The sequence below is a fragment of the Arachis hypogaea genome, chromosome 15 (assembly GCF_003086295.3).
Source record: "Arachis hypogaea cultivar Tifrunner chromosome 15, arahy.Tifrunner.gnm2.J5K5, whole genome shotgun sequence".
NCBI classification, from domain to species: Eukaryota; Viridiplantae; Streptophyta; class Magnoliopsida; order Fabales; family Fabaceae; genus Arachis; species Arachis hypogaea.
The window spans coordinates 1270254-1295687 of record NC_092050.1 but is presented as its reverse complement, the minus strand read 5'-3'; the positions used below and the strand labels follow the sequence as shown (position 1 = coordinate 1295687).

The 25434-nt window shown below is 34.3% G+C and overlaps 2 protein-coding genes across 2 annotated transcripts in view; both read left to right on the top strand.

Moving 5' to 3' along the window:
* The first annotated feature begins 5870 nt into the window (after nt 1-5870).
* LOC112747424 (patatin-like protein 2) overlaps nt 5871-25434 on the top strand; it is a 32320-nt gene continuing 12756 nt past the window's right edge. The window contains exon 1 of the mRNA XM_025795420.3: nt 5871-6113. Within this exon, the coding sequence (XP_025651205.1) occupies nt 5976-6113 (138 nt within the window). The 5' untranslated portion in view covers nt 5871-5975. The remainder of the gene's footprint in view (nt 6114-25434) is intronic.
* LOC112747425 (patatin-like protein 4) lies at nt 7956-9066 on the top strand. Its single transcript, XM_025795421.2, has 3 exons — nt 7956-8374; nt 8522-8697; nt 8779-9066. Exons 1-3 carry the CDS (start codon nt 8093-8095, stop codon nt 8843-8845), a joined length of 525 nt encoding a protein of 174 aa, XP_025651206.1. The 5' UTR covers nt 7956-8092; the 3' UTR covers nt 8846-9066.

Here is a 25434-nt window from a genome sequence, read left to right as displayed (position 1 = left end):
GTTAAAATAAGTTGCTCAGCCTGCTGTATTGGTAAGTCCCATCAGCTCCCTTTTCCTTCCTCACAAACTGAGTACACTCATCCCTTAGACCTTGTATATTCAGACATTTGGGGTCCTGCCCCAATGCCAGACAGCAATGGAAATTGGTATTATGTTAATTTTGTTGATGCCTTTTCAAAATATACTTGGCTTTATCTAATTAAGTCCAGAGCTCAATTAAAAATAGTCTTTGAAAATTTCCAACAAAAGGTTGAACTGCAATTGAATACTAAACTTAAAATGTTACAAAGCGATAATGCAGCCGAATATAGAAGTTTGTCACAGGTTCTGCAGGTCAAAGGAGTTCAACACAGATTTACTTGTCCTCATGTTCATCAACAAAATGGGTCCGTTGAAAGGAAGCACAGGCATATAGTAGAAATGGAACTCACCTTATTGGCAACAGCCTCCATGCCTACAAGATTCTGGGGTGAAGCCTTTTGCACAGTAGCAAAACTGATCAATATCCTTCCAACACCGGTCCTAAATGGCATATCACCAACAGAGAAACTGCTTGGCAAACAACCTTCCTATGATCAACTCAGAGTCTTTGGGTGTTTGTGCTTCCCACATTAGAGACCATACAACAAACATAAGCTGGACTTCAGATCCTCTCCTTGCACTTTCCTTGGGTATGGAACTGATCAGAAAGGCTATAAATGCCTTACTCAACAGGGAAAGGTCATCATCACACCAAATGTGGTGTTCTTTGAAGACCAATTTCCATTTTAGCAGGCAGGTAGAAATTAAACCTTGAGGCAGCAGGTCCAATTCACTCAATTCCTACAATCCCAAGAGTCTCAGCATCCATTCAGGCTCCCTTTACCAACCAACAGCCTACCTCATCCCAACATACAACCTCAACCAATCTCTCTCAACCCTCTACACCACACAACAACTCTTTAAACACCTTAAGTCAGTTAAGTGCTAATCAACAGTCTTCACCAGAAACCACAGCACCAGTGGCAATCTCCTCAATCCCAACTCCTATTCCTATCAATGACATTGAAATTGTCCTTCCTTTATCTAACCCTGAACCAAACACCACAACACTCCCCCAACCGGATCCAAAAACCACAACCCTTCCCCAAAACATTCATCCAATGTTGACTAGAGGTAAAGCAGGTATTGTGAAACCAAAACTGTTTCTGGCCAGTATAGAGCCAAGAAGTGTCAGGCAAGCACTCAAGACTCCTGAGTGGAAGGCAGCAATGGACTTAGAGTATGAAGTCATTCTAAGAAACAATACATGGATGCTGGTAAAGCTCCCACCTGATAGGGAGGCAATTGGAAGCAAATGGGTGTTTAGGCTTAAATATAATGCAGATGGCTCACTTCAGAAGCACAAAGCCAGGCTGGTAGCACAAGGTTTTGCTCAAAAACCTGGCACTGACTTGATCCTCCAATTTAGAGTGTGCTAAGCTTGTTTTTCAATTGCATCACCTTAGCCTTGATCTGAGAGGAAAAATGGTCCTTTAGCCTCTTCCACACTTGATTCGTATATACACAACTTACCATTCTTGTTGTAAATGGCTTACTCATAGAAGCAAGTAGCCAAGATTTGAGAAGAGCATCCTGCCTCTTCCACTTCTAATAATCTGGATTCACTGTGGTGGTGTCTGTTCCTTCAGCCGACTGCACAAACTGAAGAGGAATTCCTTTTCCTGTGACGTGGCTCAGCATATCATTCCCTTCTATGGTTGAGATTGCTTGATCCTTCCATTGCAGAAAATTGTCTTCATCCAGTTTCATTGATATTAGAGTGGCTATGAATCCTTGTGTCATTGTTGAATGAGCAGCAAAGCAGCGAAGCTTGGAAGCTCTGATACCATGAAAGGTACCAGGCCTCAAAGGAGTGATTCAAAGAGAAAGAGGGAGAAAGAGAAAAACAGAGAAAACGTGAAGCTGCATTCAAATCAACAACTGAATTGCAGCATGTGAGGTTTTGCTATTTATATGCACACAAGAGTATCTAACAAACTGTAACAAACTATGGAAGCTACTAGAAGCTGCTGAGTCAGCTGGATCCCTTACTAACTAACTCTAACAGAATTAACAGCTATCACACTAACTGCACTATAACTCCTAACAGATAGAAAAACATCATGAGTCTATTGTTTACTATTATTGAGAACTAAATTAATACTTTTTTTAAAATTAATTAGTCCGAAGCCAAAATATTAAAAAATTTAATTATATTTTACTCTTTTTATTTTTTTTTGAGATACAAGAATACATGCACACAGTAATTATAAATAGTCTACAATGGTTGAAACTTTTTTGAATATAGATTATATGTGTGTTATGATACGATACAGAAATAGGGTGTGTTATACGGTGAGGTAGTAGTTTTTTTTTTAATTTATAGAGAAAAATCGGATTGTTTGATTTTTTGTTGGTGTAAAAAAATTTTAAATTCTGAAACATTTAAATTAATAGGTCCGATTTTGATATTAATATTATTATTATTATTTTGAAAAAATTTAAATCAGACCATCTAATTTGTGTATTATTAAAAAAAATTGAAATGATTAAAAATAAATTAGATCGTTTAATTTGTATGTTTATATGTACCTCACGCCTAAACTACTCGTTAAAATTCTCATTTTCTCCTTCTTCTTCCCTCAACTCTTCAAAACTCTCCTTATACTCTATTCCTTTGTTCTGGAAAATTACAATGAGAATGGAGTATTTTCAAAATGTGAGTCAAAAAAATAAAATAAATAATAAAATTATATTAAAAGTATATTATTATAATTAAATTTTGTTATAAATATACAAAAAAATAAAATTTGTATATGAGAATCTATTTGATATATAAGGGTCAGATTTTATAGTGCACAAAATTGAAGAGTCTGATTTATGTTGAAATAAATATTTTTCTATTATAAAATAAATCAAAGAGTGTGATTTGCACGTTTAAAAATTTTTTAATATTAAAATACGGAAAATACTCTGATAAAGACGCGTAAAATATTTTTTTGTAAAAATATTTATGTGTCGCATTATTATGGGACGTATTAATAAATCAATTATTTTTTAATTTCTTCACGAACTATAATAAAACCGATTTTTTTATAATAATAACAATAAACTCAATTGTTATCAGATCCGGTCGAACCGACTAATTCACATAACTTACTAGATCATTTTTTTTAAAACAAAAATCAGGAATATATTTGTCTTTTTATCAAAAAATTTAAACATGATTCGATTTAGATTGTGTAAATTGATCAGATCAAATTGAATCTAATAATTATAATACAGACAATTAGGTTTATTATTGTTGCTATAATAAACTAATTTTATTCTGATTTATTAAAAAATAAATTATTAACCGATTTAATAAAAAATATCTAATAATACAATGATGACACATATAAACGTCTTTAAAAAAAGACATTTTTTTTATGTTTTTATCGAAATGGTCTCTTTAAAATACAAATAAAAAATCTAAATCTAATACTCAGAATTGGACATTAATTTTTTTTTAAATCATAAATCTGTCTCTTAAATTTGTGCCCTTCACATAAAAAAAATACATAAATTCTTCCATTATTTGAAAACATTAATAAAAACCCAATAATAAAAATAAAAAGCGTCTAGGGGCAATGAGGTCAACATACAATAAATGTGCCAAAATGTATGCCTTTTAATATATCTTTTATAATTTTTTTTATAATATTAAAAGTATTTTTTTATTTTAATTTGTTCATTTCTTAACTTTTATTAATCATTTTCAAGGGCAATGCACGTTCATTATTGTCGTTTATGCTCCCGAATATGCACTGCTGACGATAATTCCCTCCTATATGGCTACAACAACCCCTATACTTTGAACTCGTTTTTATATGTGTGTTTAAAGTTTAAACTAACAATATAACTGCAATAATAACGCATATATATCGATAAACAATGCAACCTATCGTAATCATGGTGTATATTAACAAATTTTAAAATAATGAATAAAAAAAAATAACATAAAATTATTATATTTAATTTAATATTTATAATAATATATATAATTATACATGTATTCTATTTAATGACTAATATTGTTTAATTATTTCAGTCGTAATTAAAGAATATAAATAAAATGGGAAAAAATTAAAAAATATAAAATAATATAATTTTCAACTATTTAAGATTATTTTTTATTATCTTTCAAATATTTTATTAAAATATGTTATATTTTCTAAAAGTAATTTATTGTTTTCAAAATAATATTTTAAAAGTTATGATACTTATATTTGATAATCAAAACAAAATATAAATGTAATTTTTAATAAGTATAGGTTACAATAATAGTATTTGTTGAAATTACTTTTAAAATTTAAAATAATTTTTAAATAGAAAGTTTAGGGTCAACACTTTTTTTTAAATTTGGCTAGCACTTAACTAGCAAAAGAAAAGTGAGTAATTCTACATTATTGGATGAAATCTCACACTATTAAAAATATCAATAATGACTAATTGATGGCTATAAATCATAAAACTTGCTGGCCCTTAGCACTCTTCATTTTTAAAAGTAATTTCTAAGGGAACCACTCACATAAAGACACCTAAAACATCTTTTTTTAAAGATGATCTTTTAGTAATTAAAATTTAACACATGTAATTGATTAAATCGAATTATTTTTATCAAAATTTGACCGGACAAATCGATTTAGCTAAAAAATCAATAAACTAAATTTTGAACTAGTCTAAATTAATATTTTCTTTTATAAAAAATGACTACAATACTCCTATTATAGAAAATGACTAAAATATTTCTATTTTATAAATTTTGAAAACCCTAAATTCTAACCATTTTCTTCTCTCTATGCCATCATAAGGGTAGGATTTAGGATTTTTAAAATATATATAAAATAAAAGTATTTTAGTCAATTTTTATAATAAGAGTATTGTAGTCAATTTTTATAAAAAAGAATATTAGTTTAGAATGGTTCAATGTTTGGTTTATCGATTTTTCAGTCAAATTGATTTATCTGGTCTAATTTTAACAAAAATAACACAGTTTAATCGATTATATATATTAAATTCTAAAAATTAAAAAATGTCTTTAAAAAAATACGTTTTAAACGTCTTTATCTGAGTAACTCCCAATTTCTAATTGTGGATGTGTTTTGATTTCTTTTGGCCTTTTCCTTCCTAATATTTTTTAGTGTATTGTGTATTAACACTTAAATTTTATAAATAAAGAACAAAAATGCTATTTATACACTAAAATCAGCTATTAAAATCAAGCATTAATGTATTTATATATAAATACATGTGTGATTTAACTTATTTTTAACATGTATTTATATTTCGGCATATATTTGATACTGATAGTTGATTTTGGTGGCTAATTTTAATGTACACGTAGCATAACAAAAAAATAAGACTACGGAAGTAAATTATCACTCTAATTTTGATAATATCATTTTTTTTTAAAATTTATAAAATATATAATATCTAAAAACATTATATGTAGAGTAACATAAAAAAAAAGAGTGAAATCACCATTTTTCTAAAACTATTACACATATGCATTATTCACAAGTTAGAAAACAACGATTAAAAATTGCAGTTGGAACTTTAGAAGTTGCTAGACTACGTACCTTAACCTTATCATTTGTAATATGTTTATATAAATGTTACTTTCAATACATATTATTATACTCCACTGCAATTATAATAATACATCATCACGTGTTAATCTCAAATTAAACAATGTTTTATTCATTTATTCCCCCGCCCCAAAACAAAAAATTCATATTTTATTTCCATAATCCAATGCCTATCTCGAGCATTATCGTATGACACGAGCTCTATATATAGGCTTGATTCTTAAGCTTACACTCACGCCTTCCTTCGTTTGTTTGAGTACTCTTCTATAGACTCATTCTTTCTCTACTTTCTTAAGTGCTTAATTAGTGTCCTAATAAACCTTAATGGCTGGACTAAACTCACCATCGAAGCTACCACCTCCATCAGTGGGAAAGTTACTCACTGTCCTCAGCATTGATGGAGGTGGCATAAAAGGACTCATCCCTGCTGTTGTTCTTCACTTCCTTGAGGGAGAGCTTAAGGTTAGATACACATATTCATATTTTATTTAGTTTTAAAACAAAAAACATTTTTTATTTTCATAAAATTATTTATATGCTTTCATTTTACAGCAATTTAAAAAAATAATAATTTAATATTCATTATTTTATAAATACAATATTCATAATTACAAACTTATTATATTTAATGTTACTCAATTATTTTGATAATAATTAAGGTACAAAATAAAATAAAATAAAATAAAATAATTAAACAATCCTAATAGTTATTTTAAAAGACAACGAGATTTTCAATAAAAAAATATTTTTTTCTGATCTTTATTTTTATAAGACTGATTATGAGACTGATTAGCTCTTCTGTCAATATTTTTTAAGAGCTAATTAGTCTTATAAAAATAAAAATTAAAAATTAAAAATAATATTTCTTTTTGCTTGAGAATCTCGTAATCCTTCAAAAGAATTATCAAGAGCTAGGTTGAGTATTCATTCTAAAATAAATTATAATTAAAAATATAAAATAAAACAACCGTGACATGACGATATGATATTGCTAAAATTGACATGATGAAAAAATTCAACGTTGATATTGACATGATGAAAAAATTCAACGTTGATAACTTAACGTTATCATAAAAGCTATGATTAATTAATTGCTGGTATTAAAATTATAGAAACTGGCTACTCTAATATTTTTAACTACTTACTGCTTAGCTATATATATTTCTTTTTTGGTTTTAGATAACAACGTACTGACCTAGATCTCTGAAATTTATGTATAGAAACTTGATGGAGAGCAGGCAAGAATTGCAGACTATTTTGATGTGGTTGCAGGAACAAGCACTGGTGGACTTATTGCAGCAATGTTGGGTGCTCCAGATGCCAATACAAACAATCCTCGTCCAAAATATAATACTGATGATATAAAAAATTTCTATATCAATGATGGTCCCATAATTTTCACTCCTCCTGATAACTATGATTGGACTACTCCTGGGCCCAAATATGATGGAAAATTTTTACACGAAATTGTGAAAGAAGAATTAGGATCAACTCGATTGGTTCAAGCGTTGACCAATCTTGTGATCCCAACCTTTGATATATTACGACTTAGTCCTGTTATTTTCTCAAAGTTTAAGGTGCAGATTATATATAATCTATATTTTTTTAATAATCTAGAAAGAGAAAATAAAATTAAAAATGATATGTTAAATAGAGTTTGTTGGTGGCTGGTGATGCATGCAGGCTCAAGAAGATGAATTCAAATACTTGAATGGACTCCTATCAGATATAAGCATTTCAACTTCAGCTGCACCTACATATCTCCCAGCACATTGTTTTACCTCTGAAGATGGTAACACAGAATTCAATATGATTGACGGTGGTGCAGCTGCCGGTAATCCGGTAAATTAAACCGTTATAATTTATATTTTCTAATTATATACCTTAAAATTAATTCTCACGAATAAATTAGAATGCACTTCTTGCTATTGTTAGTTTAAATTTTTATAAAAAGTGACATTATGACATAATAATACATCAGAATTTTTATATTCGAAAAATCTAAAGTTTGATATTTAATAAATTCCAAAAAAAAATATAAGTCAAATAAAAAAAATTATGCGAAAATACAAACAAACTTTAAAAAATATATATATATATATATATATATTAAAAATATAGTTATTCGTATATTTTTTTCTTAATATAAATTTTTGAATAATATAAACTATTAAAGAAATAATAATCATATGATCGAGCTAATTAAAAGTAGTAGTAGTTAGTACAAACTTATACTAGCCTAACATTAAGTATTCCTTTCTTTTCAATATACTTAATAAACATTGATAAAATGAATTTTGATAGACTCAAGTAAGGAATATCATTTGTGCCAATTTATATAAAAGTTTTACGTGCATTATTATTTGTAAACACAATATTATGTATGTATAATATATTATTGTCAGGTATTGGTGGCTCTGAGTGAATTAGGATAAGAGAAGATGAAACATCTAGAGTTATACCCAATGATGGACAGAGCAGACGACTGCTCCAATATTCTACTGCTGTCTCTGGGTTGTGGAGTTCAACCACCGGTCTCTGCGCCGGGATGGACGGTTAGCACAGTAAATCAATTTAGTCAAATGGGATGGATGATTCAACTTGAGACTAAAAGATCCCCTATATTGGAAAGTATCGGTGCTGCATCAACAGACATAGTGGATTATTACGCTTATAGTGTCTTTAAAGCTCGTAACGCTGAGCGCAATTACCTTCGAGTTCAGGTACATTCTTATCAGTTGAATTTAAATGAAAGAAGAAAATTAGGAACCAACTTAAAAATAATTTTATAATCTATTGCTTTTAAAAGGTATTAAATTAACTATGTTTGTGCAAAATCTATAATAAGATAACATTACATATTATTGCAGACGGATGCTCTGACCCCAGATATGGATAAGATGGACAATGCAGACCCGGTTAACTTGCAGAATCTGGTGGATATTGCGAATAAGATGATAGATGGAAACGTTAAAAAAATCAATCCAGTAACTTTCCAACTCGAACCTATGGATGATACTACTACGTATAAACAAGAGCTTATACGGTAATTAACTATATATATACATAAAGATAGTTGTTTTTGAATATGAATAATACTAATTATTCTTTAATTGATTGCATGTAGCTATGCTAAGATTCTGTCCGACGAGAGGAAGGGTCGAATCGCTAAATTAGGATCCAAGAAATATTAGTGTTGAATTCATGAAACTACTGTCGCAGCAACGTCAATAATCATCATCGTGTTGTTTGAATTATATTTCCTTTCAATTTGTGTGTGCATGCAGTTAGATAAGCCTTCCCTATATATGTGTACTATACTACTATCTTTGTGCTTTGTTTTCAATAAATGATGTTGCTTTACTATTCTAAGACCAATCAATAAAAGTGATGACCAGTTAATTTGGTATCTCAATTGAATTTTTAGAACAATTTTTCACTTTCTTCCAAGAGAGAAATTTTTATTCTATTATTCAGAGTATGAAAAAGAACGATTATTTTTTCACATCAACTACTACTCAAAATAATTTATAAATGATAAGATAACATATATAATTAAGAAAACGAATGAGTCATTATAATCAAATATGGAATAAGAATCTTTTACATTATAAAATCTCTCACCTACTTGACTTCCTTCTGCTAAAGCCATGTTACACAAACATTTATTAAACCTTACTACTGAAAGCACAAAGTTAATATTTTATTTTGGATAAAATGAGAATTAGATGTTTGAGGATTTCGACTTTAGATCTATTAGTCTTTAAATAAAAAAAGTATCAATTAAGTCCTTCACATAATAATAAACGATGGACATATATATCTTTTAGATAGTGAATAATGCAAAATAAAACAGAGTTATTCATGTATTTTATTATCTATAGTGGTGCATATTTCATTGTTGTTACATAAGTAACGAAACATATAATTTTGATGGTGAAATATTTATTATATTTTGAGTTTTCATATAATATTTATCAAATACTCTCTATTTATCACGACTTATTAAAATAGGTTCTATTAGTCTTTAAATAAAAAAAGTATCAATTAAGTCCTTCACATAATAATAAACGATGGACATATATATCTTTTAGATAGTGAATAATGCAAAATAAAACAGAGTTATTCATGTATTTTATTATCTATAGTGGTGCATATTTCATTGTTGTTACATAAGTATCGAAACATATAATTTTGATGGTGAAATATTTATTATATTTTGAGTTTTCATATAATATTTATCAACTACTCTCTATTTATCACGACTTATTAAAATAGGTGAAATTTCACTCCAAAAATTATTATTTGCACGATAATCTTTCATAAATAAATACGTCACAGTAGATAACGGTACATATAAACATCATTGTTAAATTTTATGTAATACATTAATAACTAGAAGGACATTATGTGTCTACTATTTACTATTGTTAAAGATTAAATTAGTATTTTCTTTTAAGAATTAATTAGTTTGAAATTAAAAGCTTTAAAAATCTAATTATATTTTACTCTTTTATTTTTCTCTGAGATACGAGAATACATGCACACAGTAATTATAAATTGTAATACTCTCGTTATCAGAATGTTATGCTTTCGGCTGCGCTACTCTGATAGCAAAAAGTATTACGACTAATTTCATATGCTTAAATTGCTGACTTTATTGAAAACCGAAAATAAATACTTTACATAAAAAAAAACAAACATGCATAGGTTTATTTACAAGACTTCTTCCATAATAGCTTATAACATAATATACATATAAAACATACAACTCCTATCCCTCTTACAAAATTGTAATAAAAAAGACAAGGGAAGAAAAATTATCTAATTAACACAACATCATATAAACCAATACGCGGTATAACTCTCCATAATGCTCCTTCCTCCGATTCCTAAAAAGGTAAAGCTGTAGGGGGTGAGAACCCAACCACACGGTTTTACCATGGAGTTTCAGAATTGTCATAAGAAGATATTTAATAAGAAAACTGTTTTCAAGCTCAGTGATTATCATTACCTTATGAATCTTCTAAAAATCAATAGCTAATCGTTCAAAACCTTTTCAAAGAAATAATGTTTAACCTTTCAGAAATCCAAAACCTTTCTTTTCTTATAAGAAAATCTTAATCAAAAACCAACGCAATCAATCAACACAATCATTAATTCAGCACCAAAGTCCATTCTCAAATGTAGCACACCAAGACAAACACAGGCAAAACAGACAAGGAAAACACATGTTTTGGTAGTAGTTACAGCAAATAGTTGAGGTAGCAGTTAATAACAGTTTAACAAATAGGCAAACCAAACCAAAATTCAAACCCAAGCAAAGCATACAAATGCATATGATGCATGCCTGTCCTATGGCTAATGAGCTCATCTGTCGGTTATCCAGCCAACCCGACAAATCCGAAAACCTTAGACTGTCCCCCGACGCGCATCCCCATGAATCTATGCATAACTTTTTCTCATATATATATATATATATATATATATATATATATATATATATATATATATATATATATATATATATATATATATATAATCGCTCAATGGGGTAATGGGGTACTATTCTCGGGAATTTATAAGTGCTCGGTCACCCTTACGTCGTAGGATCAACAGAGTATCAAGTTTCAACCTGGAGCAAATGGTGGCAAGCCACTGCATTTTTTCAGAAAAATTCGTGTCTCAGATAATTCAAATTCATAAGTCATATGAATAATTCATTCATCATTCATCATTATCTAAGCCCTTCTTAATACCATCACCATTCGTCAATCCATGTCTCTTTTTAAAATTCATTCAAACATCATATTTCAAAGTCAATCCTCATCATCATTCTTTCCATTCCATTAAACAGCAATCCCAAACCAAACCATAATCCTTTCCTTTCTAAATAAATCAATCTTAAAACATATAATGTTTAAAAACTAAATCTTTTTAAATAAATACTCCAAATGAAACTTCCAATTTTATAAAATTTCGGCAGCATCTCCTCTAAAATTCGGACTCTGTCACCCTTTTCAGATCCCATCCAAACATTTCTCAAACCTTTTCTCAACCATTTCTAAATCTCAATCATTTTTCACAATTCAACTAGTTCCAATATCAAATTATTTTCAACTCGAACCAATTCCAATAATACAACTCTTTTTAAAATCAAACCAGCTCAAATATTAAATCATTTATAAAATCAGACTAACTCAAAATCAAATCGCTTCTAGAATCAATTTATTTTCATATCTCAAATTATTTCCAAAATCGATTCATTTATATTACCAAATAAACTCCAAAACCAAGAAAATCTACTTTTCATAATAATCAAGTAAATAACATTTCAAACCGATTTCTTATCAACAACCATACACCACTCACGCAATCAAACAACCAATAATTCAGTCTAACAAACTATCACATTTACAAGACAAATATAATCACAGAAGTATATCTTTTTGCATCAATATCTATTTATAACAACTCTGTAATGTAAAATAGATTTTTTAAAAAATCCCTAACTCGATTTAGTTAAAGCTCAGTAGTTACACGCATCAATTCCTCTTTTATTTATTTTCAATTTTACAGCAGCGGCAGCAACCTTGTTTATTTTTAGGCAATATCAGCAGCGGTATCAAGAATCGTCGCAACAACACTTTTCTGACATAAATTGGAATTTAACACGAAATTGATATTGAGCAGAATTAAAATAAAATTAGTAATGGAATATTACGGCAAATTAGAACAGAACTAAATAATCGCACCACGAGAAACGAAGCAGCAACAACCTGCTGAACCGATCAGGCGGCAGCTCTGACAACTACCTCTAGTGACAGCGACTACCAGAAGTTTTGGTGATTCAACAACAACCTTAATTTTGACGCACAAATACCGAAACTCAAATCTACGGTACCAACATCTCATAATCTCTAACAGATTATAACAGGACACGGATTTCAAGGGGTTTCAGAAACAAAACGCTACCAAGAAAACAAGAGTTCTAGCGGCAGTTTTTGGCAGAACCAAATAGAGCGGCAGTAACCTTCGAACAACCCTGGTGAGCTTCATCAACGGTGACTATATAACCTGACGCAGACAACTTTAGTAACAACTCACGGTAGAACCGACTTAACAAAAAAGAAGATCTGAGGTAGATTAGAGCTTACCAAGCAGACCTAGGCTTCAGTGGCGGTTTCTGGTGGCAGCGGTAGGCAGATCGGCAAGGGCGGCCATCCTTCCAGCAGCGGCGACTAGACCCGGCGACGGCAACTGAAATGGCAATGGATCTCGACGGCAGTAGAAGCTCGGCCACCCACCTCCAGGAGCAGTGACGGAGCAAGCGACGGCGGCTGGACGCGGCGGTGGTGGCAGAACCGGCTCCCTCTCTCTCTTCACGCACTCTCCCTCTTCGCGGGCAGTTCGGTGGCGACGGCTCGGTGGCGTGGTCCCCCTCCAAGGTCCGACGATAACGCGACGATGGCGGTGAGGCGCGATGCAGCGGCGGCGCGACTTCTCTGCTCCCTCAACCCCGTGCTCTTTCTCTCCCTCTCAGAATTCCTTTCTTCTTTGTTAGCAGCGGCGGCGGCGATGGTGGTAGTGATGCCCACCGCACCGCCTTCCCTTCTTCCCCCTTTCCTTGCTCTCCGTGGCCCCCTTCCCTCTTCCTCTCTTCTTTCTTTTTCTTTCTTTCTTTTCTTTCTTTCTTTCTTCAGGTGTTGAGTGTGTAACTGTGAGTGAGAGAGGTTGCGACGTGTGTGTTAGTGTGTGTAAGGATAGAAAATTAGATTTAGATAAAATTAGGGTTAGATTAGATATTTTATTAAAATTTTAGGTGTAGTAGTGTAATTTTATAAAATAAATAAAAGATAGAAAAATAATTAAAAATCAAATTAAATATAAAATATTCATCTTTAAAATACCTTTCATCAATTACAAATTTATAAATTAGTTTCAATTAAATGCTAATTAAATAAAAATTGAAAATAGATAAATTAATTCTCTTTCATTTATAAAATAAAGTTAAAAATATAAATATTTAAAATTAAGACATATAAAATATTCATTATTTTTTAATTATAAAAATTCTAAATAAAAAATAAGAGTTTACTTCACTTTTATATAAAAATCTTCAAAATACAGTCTTAATGTGTGCTATGAAGATTATACGTGTGCTATGCCACCATACAGAAGTGGGATGTGTTATATATTGATGTAGTAGCTGTTTTTTTCTATAATTTATAGAAAAAAAATTAGATTGTTCGATTTTTTTTGTTACAAAAGATAGACATAAATTGAACGATTTGATTTATTTGGTGTAGAGAATTTTCCAATTATGAAGCATTTAAATTGGTAGATCTAATTTTGTATTGTTAAAAATTTTTGAAAACATTAAAAGCAAATTAGATCGTTCAATTTGTATGCTTATATATATCTCACGCCTAAATCACTTGTTAGAACTCTCCTCTTCTTCTTTGGTCCCTCAGCTCTTCTTAAAAATTCTCCTTATACTCTCTTCTTTTGTTTTGAAAAAATTACAGTGAGATTGTGTTTTCAATGTGAGTCAAAAAAATAAAATAGAAGATAAAATTATATTAAAAATATATTATCATGATTAGATTTGTTATAAATATACAAAACGATAAAATTTGTCTGTGAGAATTCATTTGATATTATTCTTTTATTTCATATTCTCATTTGAATTCAAATATCAAGATGTGATTTGTAAGAAGATAGATTTTCAAATATTAAGGAGAATACCAATATATTTTGTACAAATATCATATATTAGTATTTAGTAAATTCGTTCAATTTCAAATTAAATATGTAATCGATGAAACGAACATGTAAAAGATATTTTTAATATATATTAAAACTCCTCCCAAATATCGTTCATCGAGTTAGATATTAAATTCAAACAATTTAAAACTAATTGACATATTTAATAAGCTGATGATACTATAGAGACAAATATTATAAAAATGCCAAATGCATTTATAAACTAACTTTTTTGTGAGGAACCATATTTTATACGTACATTAAATTTAGAAGCCATGCATACAATGAAATTTTTTGAATATATGAATGTATGTTTGTTATACAGCACATTTTAATAAAGTGAGAATCTCTATATTTTTAGTGCATTATATACGTGTTTAAAAAACTAGTATAGATGTACTATATATGCCTTTAATAATAGATTTTATAATTTTATTAGTCCTTATAATTATTTTTTTTATTTAGAAGTGATGGCTGACTTCCTGGTAGAAGTGATGGGAGATCCAACCGAAGAGACGGGCACACGGTGGAAGCTCCACGTGGACGGAGCCTCCAATCAGAAGTCCGGGGGAGCCGGGATCATCCTGGAAAGCCCAGCCGGGGTCGTATACGAACAATCGATCAAGTTCGAATTCCCCGTCTCGAACAACCAAGTAGAATACGAAGCCCTCATAGGGGGCTTAGCCCTAGCAACGGAAGTTGGAGCGACAAGGTTGGAAATATGCAGCGATTCACAAGTCGTCACCTCCCAAGTAAACGGGAGCTACCAAGCCAGGGACGCACTATTACAAAAGTACTTGAAAAAAGTCAAGGATCTGAGCCAGAGGTTTGAGGAGGTCACGATCCACCACGTTCTAAGAGAAAGGAACACACGGACAGATCTTCTATCAAATCTGGCTAGCACAAAATCGGGAGAAGGTAACCGATCTCTCATCCAAGGTATGATGAAGGAGCCGGCAGTCACTCTGCACCTGCCAAGGCTAAGCCCCTCATGGTTGGACCCTATCACCAGCTTCTTAGAAAATGGCAAACTCCCTGACGACGAAAAAGATGCTAAGAAACTGAGAAGGGAAGCAGCCAAGTACGCGATCATCCAGGGTCAGCTGTTCAGAAAAGGACTCAACCAGCCCCTATTGAAATATCTACACCCCGACCAAACGAACTACGTCCTCAGGGAAGTCCATGAAGGATGTTGCGGCCATCACATAGGGGGTAAAGCCCTAGCAAGAAAATTAATCCAGGCTGGATACTATCGGCCATCAATGATGGCAGACTCTAAAGAATTCGTTAGAAAGTGCGTCAAGTGTCAAGAGAACGCCAATTTTCACAAGGCACCGGCCTCCGAGCTAAGCTTGTTAACATCTTCCTGGCCATTCTCACAATGGGGAGTCGACCTCTTGGGGCCCTTCCTGGTTGGTCCGAGACAAGTCAAGTACCTCATAGCCGCCATTGACTACTACACCAAATGGATAGAGGCCGAGCCGCTGGCCAGCATATCCTCATCTAATTGCAGGAAGTTCATGTGGAGACAAGTGATAACATGGTTCGGCATTCCAGAGATCGTTATCTCGGACAATGGGACACAGTTTACCGACAAGAAGTTCACGGAATTCCTGACCGGCCTGGGTATAAGGCAGAAGTTCTCCTCAGTTGAACACCCCCAAACAAACGGACAGGTTAAGTCCGCAAACAAGATCATCCTGTTAGGACTTAAGAAGCGGCCGGATGGTAAAAAAGGTGCTTGGGCCGACGAGCTCGCCTCGGTCCTTTGGTCGTATCGTACAACCGAACAGTCATCCACCGGAGAAACTTCCTTTCGACTAACATATGGGCTAGACGCGGTAATACCCGTGGAAATCGTGGAAACGAGCCCACGACTACTTTTGAAGGGAGTAGGGGAAGCTGTGGAGAAGGACCTAATAGACGAAGTCAGAGAGATGGCCCATCTGACGGAAACAGCGCTGAAGCAAAGAATGGCCCTGCGCTATAACACCAAAGTACTCAGAAGAGAGTTTGAACCAAACGACCTCGTCTTAAGGCGCAACGACATCGGCTTACCGACCCCAGGAGAGGGCAAATTGACGGCAAACTGGGAAGGCCCCTACAGAGTTAAAGAGGTGATTGGCAAAGGCGCTTTCAAGTTGGAAATGCTCAATGGTAAAGAGATCCCAAGAACGTGGAACGCGAGCAACTTGAGAAGTTTCTACTCCTAGCACGCGTAACGACCTACCGACCAAACGAGCTAAGTAGCCAATCCAAGAAATTGTACTTTTCGCTTTGGCTTATAAACCTTTTGTGCAATTACCGACTAAAATATACTTGTCAAAAGTTTTGTTTGTTTACTTTTCTTGGACAACCCATTGCGCAAATGAACTCCACACAGCGTGACGATAATATGCGGCCCCGGGACTGATCACCCCGGGAGCCCGTCAACTACCGCAACAACAAACGGCTACACTAAAGAGCCACGACCTGGCTCAGCCAGAATACCATCAATACGATAAAACTAGTACGAATAACAACGCTGAATATAAACGGCGACACAACCAGATGAACAGGAAAGTGTTAACTATAATAAGACGGGCAAACGACCCAAAAAAGTTGTTCATGAAAGTCAAAACAGCTTATGAAAAGTTTCACGAAGTTACACAATATAACAAATCATTTCCTAGGCATGTCAACAATCTTGCCGTCTTTGATCATCTTGAAAACACCAATTGCCGACGTGTCGAAGTCAGGGGCAACGATTTTGACCTGAGCCTTAAGGGCTTCCTCAGTCGCCAGTATTGCACCTTTCCCCTGCTTAACGACCTCCTTATACTTTGCTTTCCACCCCGCAAGCTCAGTCTCGGCAGCCTCCTTCGCCAGAACAGCCTCGTCGCGTTCTTTCTCTAATGCGGTCACCCGCCCTTGAGCCACACCGACTTTACCTTCCAAAGCCATTTCCCGCTCGACAAGTCGTGAAACAGTGGCATCAGACTGTTCCAATTTTTTCTCAGCAGCAGAGGCCTTATTTTCGGCGGCCTGGAGCTTCTCATTAGCTTGGGTAAGTTGCTCCCGAAGAGTTTCAACTTCGCGTTTAAAAGCATTGTTGGCCTTCCCGGCAGATTTCAACCTCTTGCGGAGAGATTCCATCCCAGACAGCTCAAACTCGGCCTTCCGAGCTATCACTGCGCCGCGTAGGAGGGTACGATACATCCACCTCGCTTGCCCGGTAAGAGATGACTCGTGGAAATGCTCTTCAGTGCCGGGAATCAACTGAGCATCTATGAAATTCCCGGCGTCAAAATTTTTCTCCATCACAGTAAGAACCCCCTCGGGACTACTGGACGCTCTCCTCCTTTTGAGGCTGGGCACCTCTTCCACCTCATTGTCGGCTACTGGGTTGGACGTCGAACTCCCAGTACCGACCACTTCGCGGAAGGGGAAACGCGCACCTCCTTGTTGCGAGCCAGGGCATCTTGAACCGGGTTACCGACCTCATCAGCCACAACCCCCTGCTTGGAAGTGGCCTTGCTCTTATCCTCGGGGGGAGCAGCCGACTTCTCGTTGGCTGCCTCATCGTCACTTGCGCACAAAAACGTCTGGAACAAGTCAGGGAGACCCTTCACCTCGACAGACATCCCCACTGAAACAGGAAGAAGATGGTTTAGTCACAAGGGAGTATTGGAAAAAGCAAGAAACGAAAGTAAAGCTCAAGATAAAACTGCTCACAAATATAGTTCCGACCGACTTCCTGTTCACCCATGAGGAGGTGAGGATTCACATGATTTCTCCCGAAGACTGCCAATAACACGTCGGCAATCTTCTTGTCCACGGCAGACATACCGTTATAGGACACTTTAATAAAGGCATTGGACCCCGCCCTGAAGCTCCAATACGTCGGGATAAGGCGTTCCCCCTCTAACGACAACCAGAAAGGATGATGACCTTTGACGGGACGCACCTTGAAATACTTATCTTTGAACCCGTGGTAGGAGTCCTCAAACAAGCCAAAAATCCTCCGACTTTGGGCAGATCGGAAGGACATGAACCCCTTCTTATGTTTCCCTTCCTTCGAAGGGTTTGTAAGGTTGAAAAAGAAAAGAAAAACGTCCACAGACACCGGCAGCTCGAGATATTCACAAACCATCTCGAAACAGCGGATTGAAGCCCAACTATTCGGATGCAGCTGCGACGGTACCACGGAAATCCATCCCAGAAGCGCCATTTGGAAGGCAGAGAAAGGAATACGAACCCCTCGGATCGACGCGGACGCGGTAGGTACGCGTCCGCGTGAACTTCCATGTTCGCATAATCTGCGCGCACGCACGTAGTGCGCGTCAGCGTGGGTCAGGTTGGGCTCATGGCATAGTGGTTGCCCAAGAGAAGCCTAACTCTCTGGAATGTGGGTGGTGGTGCATCCGCACAGGGACGCGTGCGCGTACATTGTGCGCGCGCGTCTTCCCTCCTCGTTTTTTTTTTTGAAAATGCCTAAAAGCTCTAAATTGCCCAAGGACTCCTCATGGTGCCTACAACTCCTTATTTAGTCAAAATCACAAACTTTCTAAAATGCAAGTTGGTTTTGAGATTTATTCTATTTCTACTAAGCACAACATACATGTTAATATGCTAGCAACTACTGTACACAAACAAGCTAATTATGAGATGAAAAACTACCTACAATGGTAACTCAAATCACTTATTAAGCCAAATTAAAAGAGTATGGAGAGAGTTTACCATGGTGGGGTGTCTCCCACCTAGCACTTTTAGTTTAAGTCCTTAAGTTGGACATTTGGTGGAGTCCTTGCTAGGGTGGTTTATGCTTGAACTCTTCTTCGAATCCCCACCAGTGTTTGCTCTTCCAATAGCCTCCGGGATCCTAATTTAAACGTACAAGGTCATCAAGGGGGCCTAAGCAAGTAACAAGGCCCCTAAGTTGATAGTGGTCTATGTATGTTCCGGGGTCCCATACTTTAATTGTCAACCCCTTTTCTTCTTGATCTTCATGCTTCCAATAGGGTGACAAACTTATTGAATTCTCCTTGTAACTCATACTCATCATCCTAATTCCATTGAATTTGGCTTCACTCCACTTTTGAAACTCAAAGTTTGATCTTCCATCCTTTATGCACCTTGCTTCAAATTGTCCACCAACATGTAATTCGTTCTTACTCTCTAGCCCACAAAGAGTTCTAAGTTGACCGTCCGTTTCTAACAACGCATATTGATATGGGCCAAGAAAATTAAAGGATGAGATGATTACCCACTCAATTTGTAATTGGGACGGCGACTTAGCAAGGAAGATATCCAATGGTCTTGACATTGTAGGTTCCACTTCCTTTGGCTCTTCCATGATGATCTCCATCTTTTGATAACTTTCTTTAAATTCTTCTTGTTTGCTAACTTCCTCCAAACCTTTATTATTGATCAAGTCATGTGTTGGAGGTTGCAAAACCTCCTCAACATCGGTTTCACATTCGATGGGAGAAGCTTCAACAGGATCACCATTGTCACTTGATGTAGAGTTATTTTCGTCGATGGAACTTCCTTCTTTTTTAACCTCCTCTAGGTCTTTTTCCACTTCTTTATCTTCAACAATCTTCATTTCCTCCGCTTGTTGCAACACACACTCCATTTCCTTGTGCTCAACTTGAGACTCTAAAGTCTCCCTCATACCTCCCTCTTTGGTTGCTTTTTCACAATCATCCGTGAACTCATTTTGCTTGTGATATGAATCCCAAGAATCTATCTTTTGACGGATGGTTGCTTGAAGTCAATCCATTTCTTCCTCGAAACGATCCCTTAATTCTTGTTCCGCTTTACTAACATAAGTAGGATCATATTGCTCTTGGATCAATGGACATTGATATGCTTCCGTGGAGGTTTGTGGCGGAGAGGGGAAATCATGATATAGTTGGAAATGAGATTCATCAAAGCTTTGAGGTGGAAAGTTATTTTGGTTATTGGTAGAGGATGGAATTATACGGGACGTAAATTCTTGGAGGGTAGAGGTGAAACTCGTGAGTGCGGTTTGGAGCTCTTCTTGCTCTTGAAGAATGATACCAAGTGTATCATCCATGGGAACTTGGTGTGGAGGGTAAAGATGTTGGAGTGGTGGTGATCCAAGGGTTGCTTGTTCATAATGGTCACAAGGGTATGCATAGGTAGAATATATATTTGGATCATATGTAGGCAATTGGTGGAAATAAGGTGTGGGTTGAGAATATGGTATATAGAATGATGGTGGTTGAGTGGTATAACCATGATAAGAATCATCATATCCATAGGAATGATATGCATTATAGGAAAGATTACCATCATAGTAACTTGAAGGGGAAAGTTGCCATGATGATTGCTCATATGGATGTGGTTCCCTTCCTAAGAATTCATCTTTCCTATAGTGTGAGCCATCATTCAAGTTTTCATCGCCTACAACATAGTCATAGTCATATCCAAAACCACAAGGATGAGAATTCATAGTGGCAAATAAGAACAAAACTAATAGAGATCTAAAACTAATGAAAACTAACAAACAAACAAAAGACAAACATATTCACAATATTCACATATTTACATTAACCAAAAACATGGCACTCATGTGCATTCCCCGGCAACGGCGCCATTTTGATGATTGGATTTTTTGACGGTTTAGAATTTCACTAATGAAATCTCGTTGTAAAGTATAGTCTCTAAACCAACAATAATCCTTTCATACAAAAATTTGTTTTTTCCAAGTACAAACCCCTAAAATCTATAAACCGAAGTATTTAAACCTCGGGTCGTTCTCCCTAGGAATTACAATAAAGTGTCTTGTTATTGGTTTGAGTTGTTTTGGGGTTTTGGATAAGAAGCATGAAAAGTAAATGGCAATGAAAATAAACTAACAACTATAAAATGCTCTTGGCAAGGTATGAAAATTAGAAGTCCTATCCTAGTTATCCTCCTCAATTGTGATGAAAATTGTTCATGGCTACCACTTAGTTAACCTCTAACCATGAAGGAAAGTCAAGTGGATGAATCAATTTGATTCCTCAAGTCCTAATCAACTCCTAAGGGAAAGACTAGCTTTAGAGGCGTTCAAATCAATTAGAAACTTCTAATTATCAATCAACAAGGGAATTAGATAACTCAAGAGTCACTAATTACTCTACCTAGGCTAAGAGGAACAAAACCTACACTAAAATCCAACCAAGCATTTCATCAAACACTTGGAAGGCATAAAAGGGAAACATAGTAAATCAACAACAAGAATAGAATCTAACAACAATTATTGAAAGGAACTAACAACAACAATCAAGGAAATCACAATTATCATGAATTACCTCAAATTGCATTATTGAAAGAAACAAAGGAACAACAATCTATCCAAAACAAAATGAAGAATTACAATTATTAAAGCACATAACTAGAAAGAGGAAGAGGAGAAGATTAAGAATTGGTAAATGAAAAGTGAATCAAAGCATGAATTAAACCTAGATCTAAGAAGAGAGATTAACCTAAACCTAATCCTAATTCTAGAGAGAAGTGAGAGCTTCTCTCTCTAACTCTAACTACTTCTAAAGCTAAACTATGACTAATTGGTAACTAACTTCTCATAATGTCTTCCCCTTAAACCTTCATCCTTTTATTCCTTTCTCCTAGCAATTGGCGCCAAAAATGGGTTCAGAAACCTTCTCAAATCGCCAGGCACGTGTTGCATTAATGAAGTCATGTGCCACCATCGGCGCGTGCGCGCACGGTACGCGTGCGCGTCCCTGGCCAATTCTGCAATGTGCGCGCGAGCGCCTTGTGCGCGTGCGCGTGCTTGGCTGAGATCAATTCTCTTGTTTTTTGTGCTTCTCTCCATTTGCATGCTTCCTTCCTTGCTCCTTTGATCCATGCCTAGCCTATTTCAATCCTGGAATTACTAGCAAACACATCAAGGCATCTTATGGAATCAAGGAGAAATTAGAATTCATCAAAATAAGGCTTAAAAAGCATGTTTTTTACACTTAAGCATAAATATGGGAGAGATAACAAAACCATGCTAATTCATAGGCTAAATGTGAGAAAAGGTTATCAAAACACTCTAAATTCGATACAAGATAAACCCTAAAAATGAGGTTTATCACCACGCGACTATTGCTGACGCGTTGGGGGCACTGTTACGGCCTGGCCCAAAGGGAACTTGGGCCGACCCGACCCATTGACCACCCGACTTGAATGGTCGAATGATGTACTCGTATCTGGCCCGAGCACGCGTCCGGGACAGCTGGCCGTCACAGCTGTACAAGGAAACTTCGAGGAAGGTGGGTTCTGCCCTCGTGGGACCCACATCTGACATAGTATATAAGGGGAGGGTCCTACCCCTCCCCCAAGGTACATCACACATTCCACTCAACCTATTTCTCACCTGCACACTAACTGACTAGAGCGTCGGAGTGTCTTTGCAGGTGACACCCCCTCTTTCCATAACAAGAGCTTGGCTACCCGGCAGATCCGATCCCAGCACAATCGCGAACGAAGAGTTCCCGCCTCCTCAAATCTCCACCCGAACCGTCCGAAAACCGTTCAACCGAACACATTTTTTTATAATATGCTTTAAAATAATTAATAATTTATAATAATTAATTAAGATTAGTTAAAATAGTAGGTTCTTTAATTAGTCTTATGTAATTATAATGTTCTTGAGTTTAATTTTAAAAAATATATTATTTAAAAAAACAAATAAAAAATTTCAAAATACGATTGATATACTAACAAAACTAAATTTTGGTTTGATGAAATTTTTATTTTTTAAAATTTTTTTACTAAAATTTGTTTTTAAAATATAATTTTTAAAAAATTATAGTATTTATATTTGTTAAATCAAATTAAAAATAAATTTTAATAAACACAAACAAGAATTATATTTAGTAAAATAATGTTTAAAATTTAAAAAGATGATATAATAATTATGTTAATATAAAAATAAATTTAGATATTTATTAATATATAAAATTATATTATAAGACTTTTTAATAAACACAAACTAACTTTTATATTTTTTAAGTATTTTCATCAAAAATTTTTAAATTGTCTTTAATTTTTAAAATCTATAAATACATAATTTTTTTATTTACCAAATATAAAACAAAAAATTTAAACTTTTCAAAAACATAAAACAAATTTATAAAAAGTTTTACTAAACTAACTAAACCAAGCCAAAATTAAATATCTCAATTCTCCTTACGAGAAAGTTTGGCTTTACAATTTATATACATTTCAATACTAAGAATATTTTGCGTAGAAAAATACAAGTATTCATTAATTATAATCTGAACTAAATATGTATGACTTACAAAAATATTTTAGTTATGTTTAATTTTGGTAGCTTTTATATATTATTTGTCTAAATAAAAATATTATTTATATATTAAAATTTATCATTAATATTAATATTATATATTATTTATATATAAATATATATATTATTTAATTTATTTTTAATTTATATTTTATATTTTAATATATATTTTATATTGATTACTGATATTAATAGTTAATTTTAATATACATATTGTATAGTTGTTGTCTAAATAGTAAATGTACATTTTATGTTCTTTACTAATGTAAAAAATATAAAATGTAAATTTAAAACAAACCTATGCATACAATCGGACTATATAGCTCCCCAAATAATAATATCAGATTTGTTATTTGTGCATTTTAGGGTTAATTTTTTTAAATATGAAAAAAACATGGTTCTGAAAATCGCATCGGACCGACCGGTTCAATCGGATTAATTAAGAATCGGCTACTTAATCGGTCCAAGTAAGTTCAGAAATTGTCTAACAAAAATCGGTAAAAAATTGGTCGAATCGACAGTTAACCGATAAACTGGCAAAATCGTCCAGTTTTTTAGTTTGAAAAAAAAAAACTCTGAACAGCGTCGTTTTGTCCCTATAAGAAAAAAAAGGCAAAACGAACTAAGCTAACCCTAATCTCTAAATCACCCATCGTACTCATCAGCAACAACAACTCATCTCTGCTCTCTTCTCTGCCCAAATCCCTTCTCCCTTCTCCCTCACTCTCATCAGTCTCACTCACCAAAATGGCACAAAATTCCTAACCCACTACGGCGCTACTTCCCTCTCTCTCTCAGTCAGCAGCCCCTCTTTCTCTCAGCCAACAGCAGTCACTGCTTTCGCCGTCGCCGAACTCTTCTCGTCAGCCAGAGGGTGTCTTGCCGCTGGCAGTGACAGATAGAGGGTGCTTCAAGCTCTTGGCCATCCATCATCGTCTCCTCCACGTCGTCACCTTTGGCCGTCCATCCTCGTCTTCTCTGCATCATTTTCATCTTCGTCGTCGTGTGGACTTGCAGATCGAAGCGCGGTCGGCTGGATTCCTCCATTGTTGGTGAGTTTGCTCGATCCCGTCTGTCTCATCGTTCCTCCCTTGCTAGTAGTCTTGCTGCCTGTTTCGTTCCTCCGTCTGTCAGTTTGGTCGCCATTACTTTGCTTTAGTTTTTCCCTTTTGTTAATTTCTATGATTTTGAGGTTCTATTTTTTAAAGATTTAACTCTGTTTGCTTCAATTTATGGTCGTGTATTTTGTTAATTTTACCGAGTTATTGAAATCTGAGATCTGATTCTTGAGTTGCTATTTCTTTTTCTATTTACTGTGTTATAAATCTGAATTGGAGTGAGTTGATATTTTGTTCTGTTTGTTGTGTTCTGAGTTCTGACTTTTGAATTAGAGTTGGTGGTGGTATGATTAATTTTGTTTATTCCCTTCCATTTCAGCATTGTTAATTCTACAATAATTTCTTTCTTTAATTTCTCCTTTTACCCTAAATTTAGGAAATTAAACGTTGGTTTAGATTTTTCTTATTTTAATTTTGAAAAGAATAAGAAGAGATCAGATTTTAGTTTACTTACCAGATATTGTTATAGTAACAAAAAAGGTCATGCTACATGTTTCATTGTATGTTTAATTTTTAATAATTTTATTTAATATTTAATTAAATCGATTGAATTCCGGTTAAACTTCAATCGAACTTTTGAACCAGTGAACCA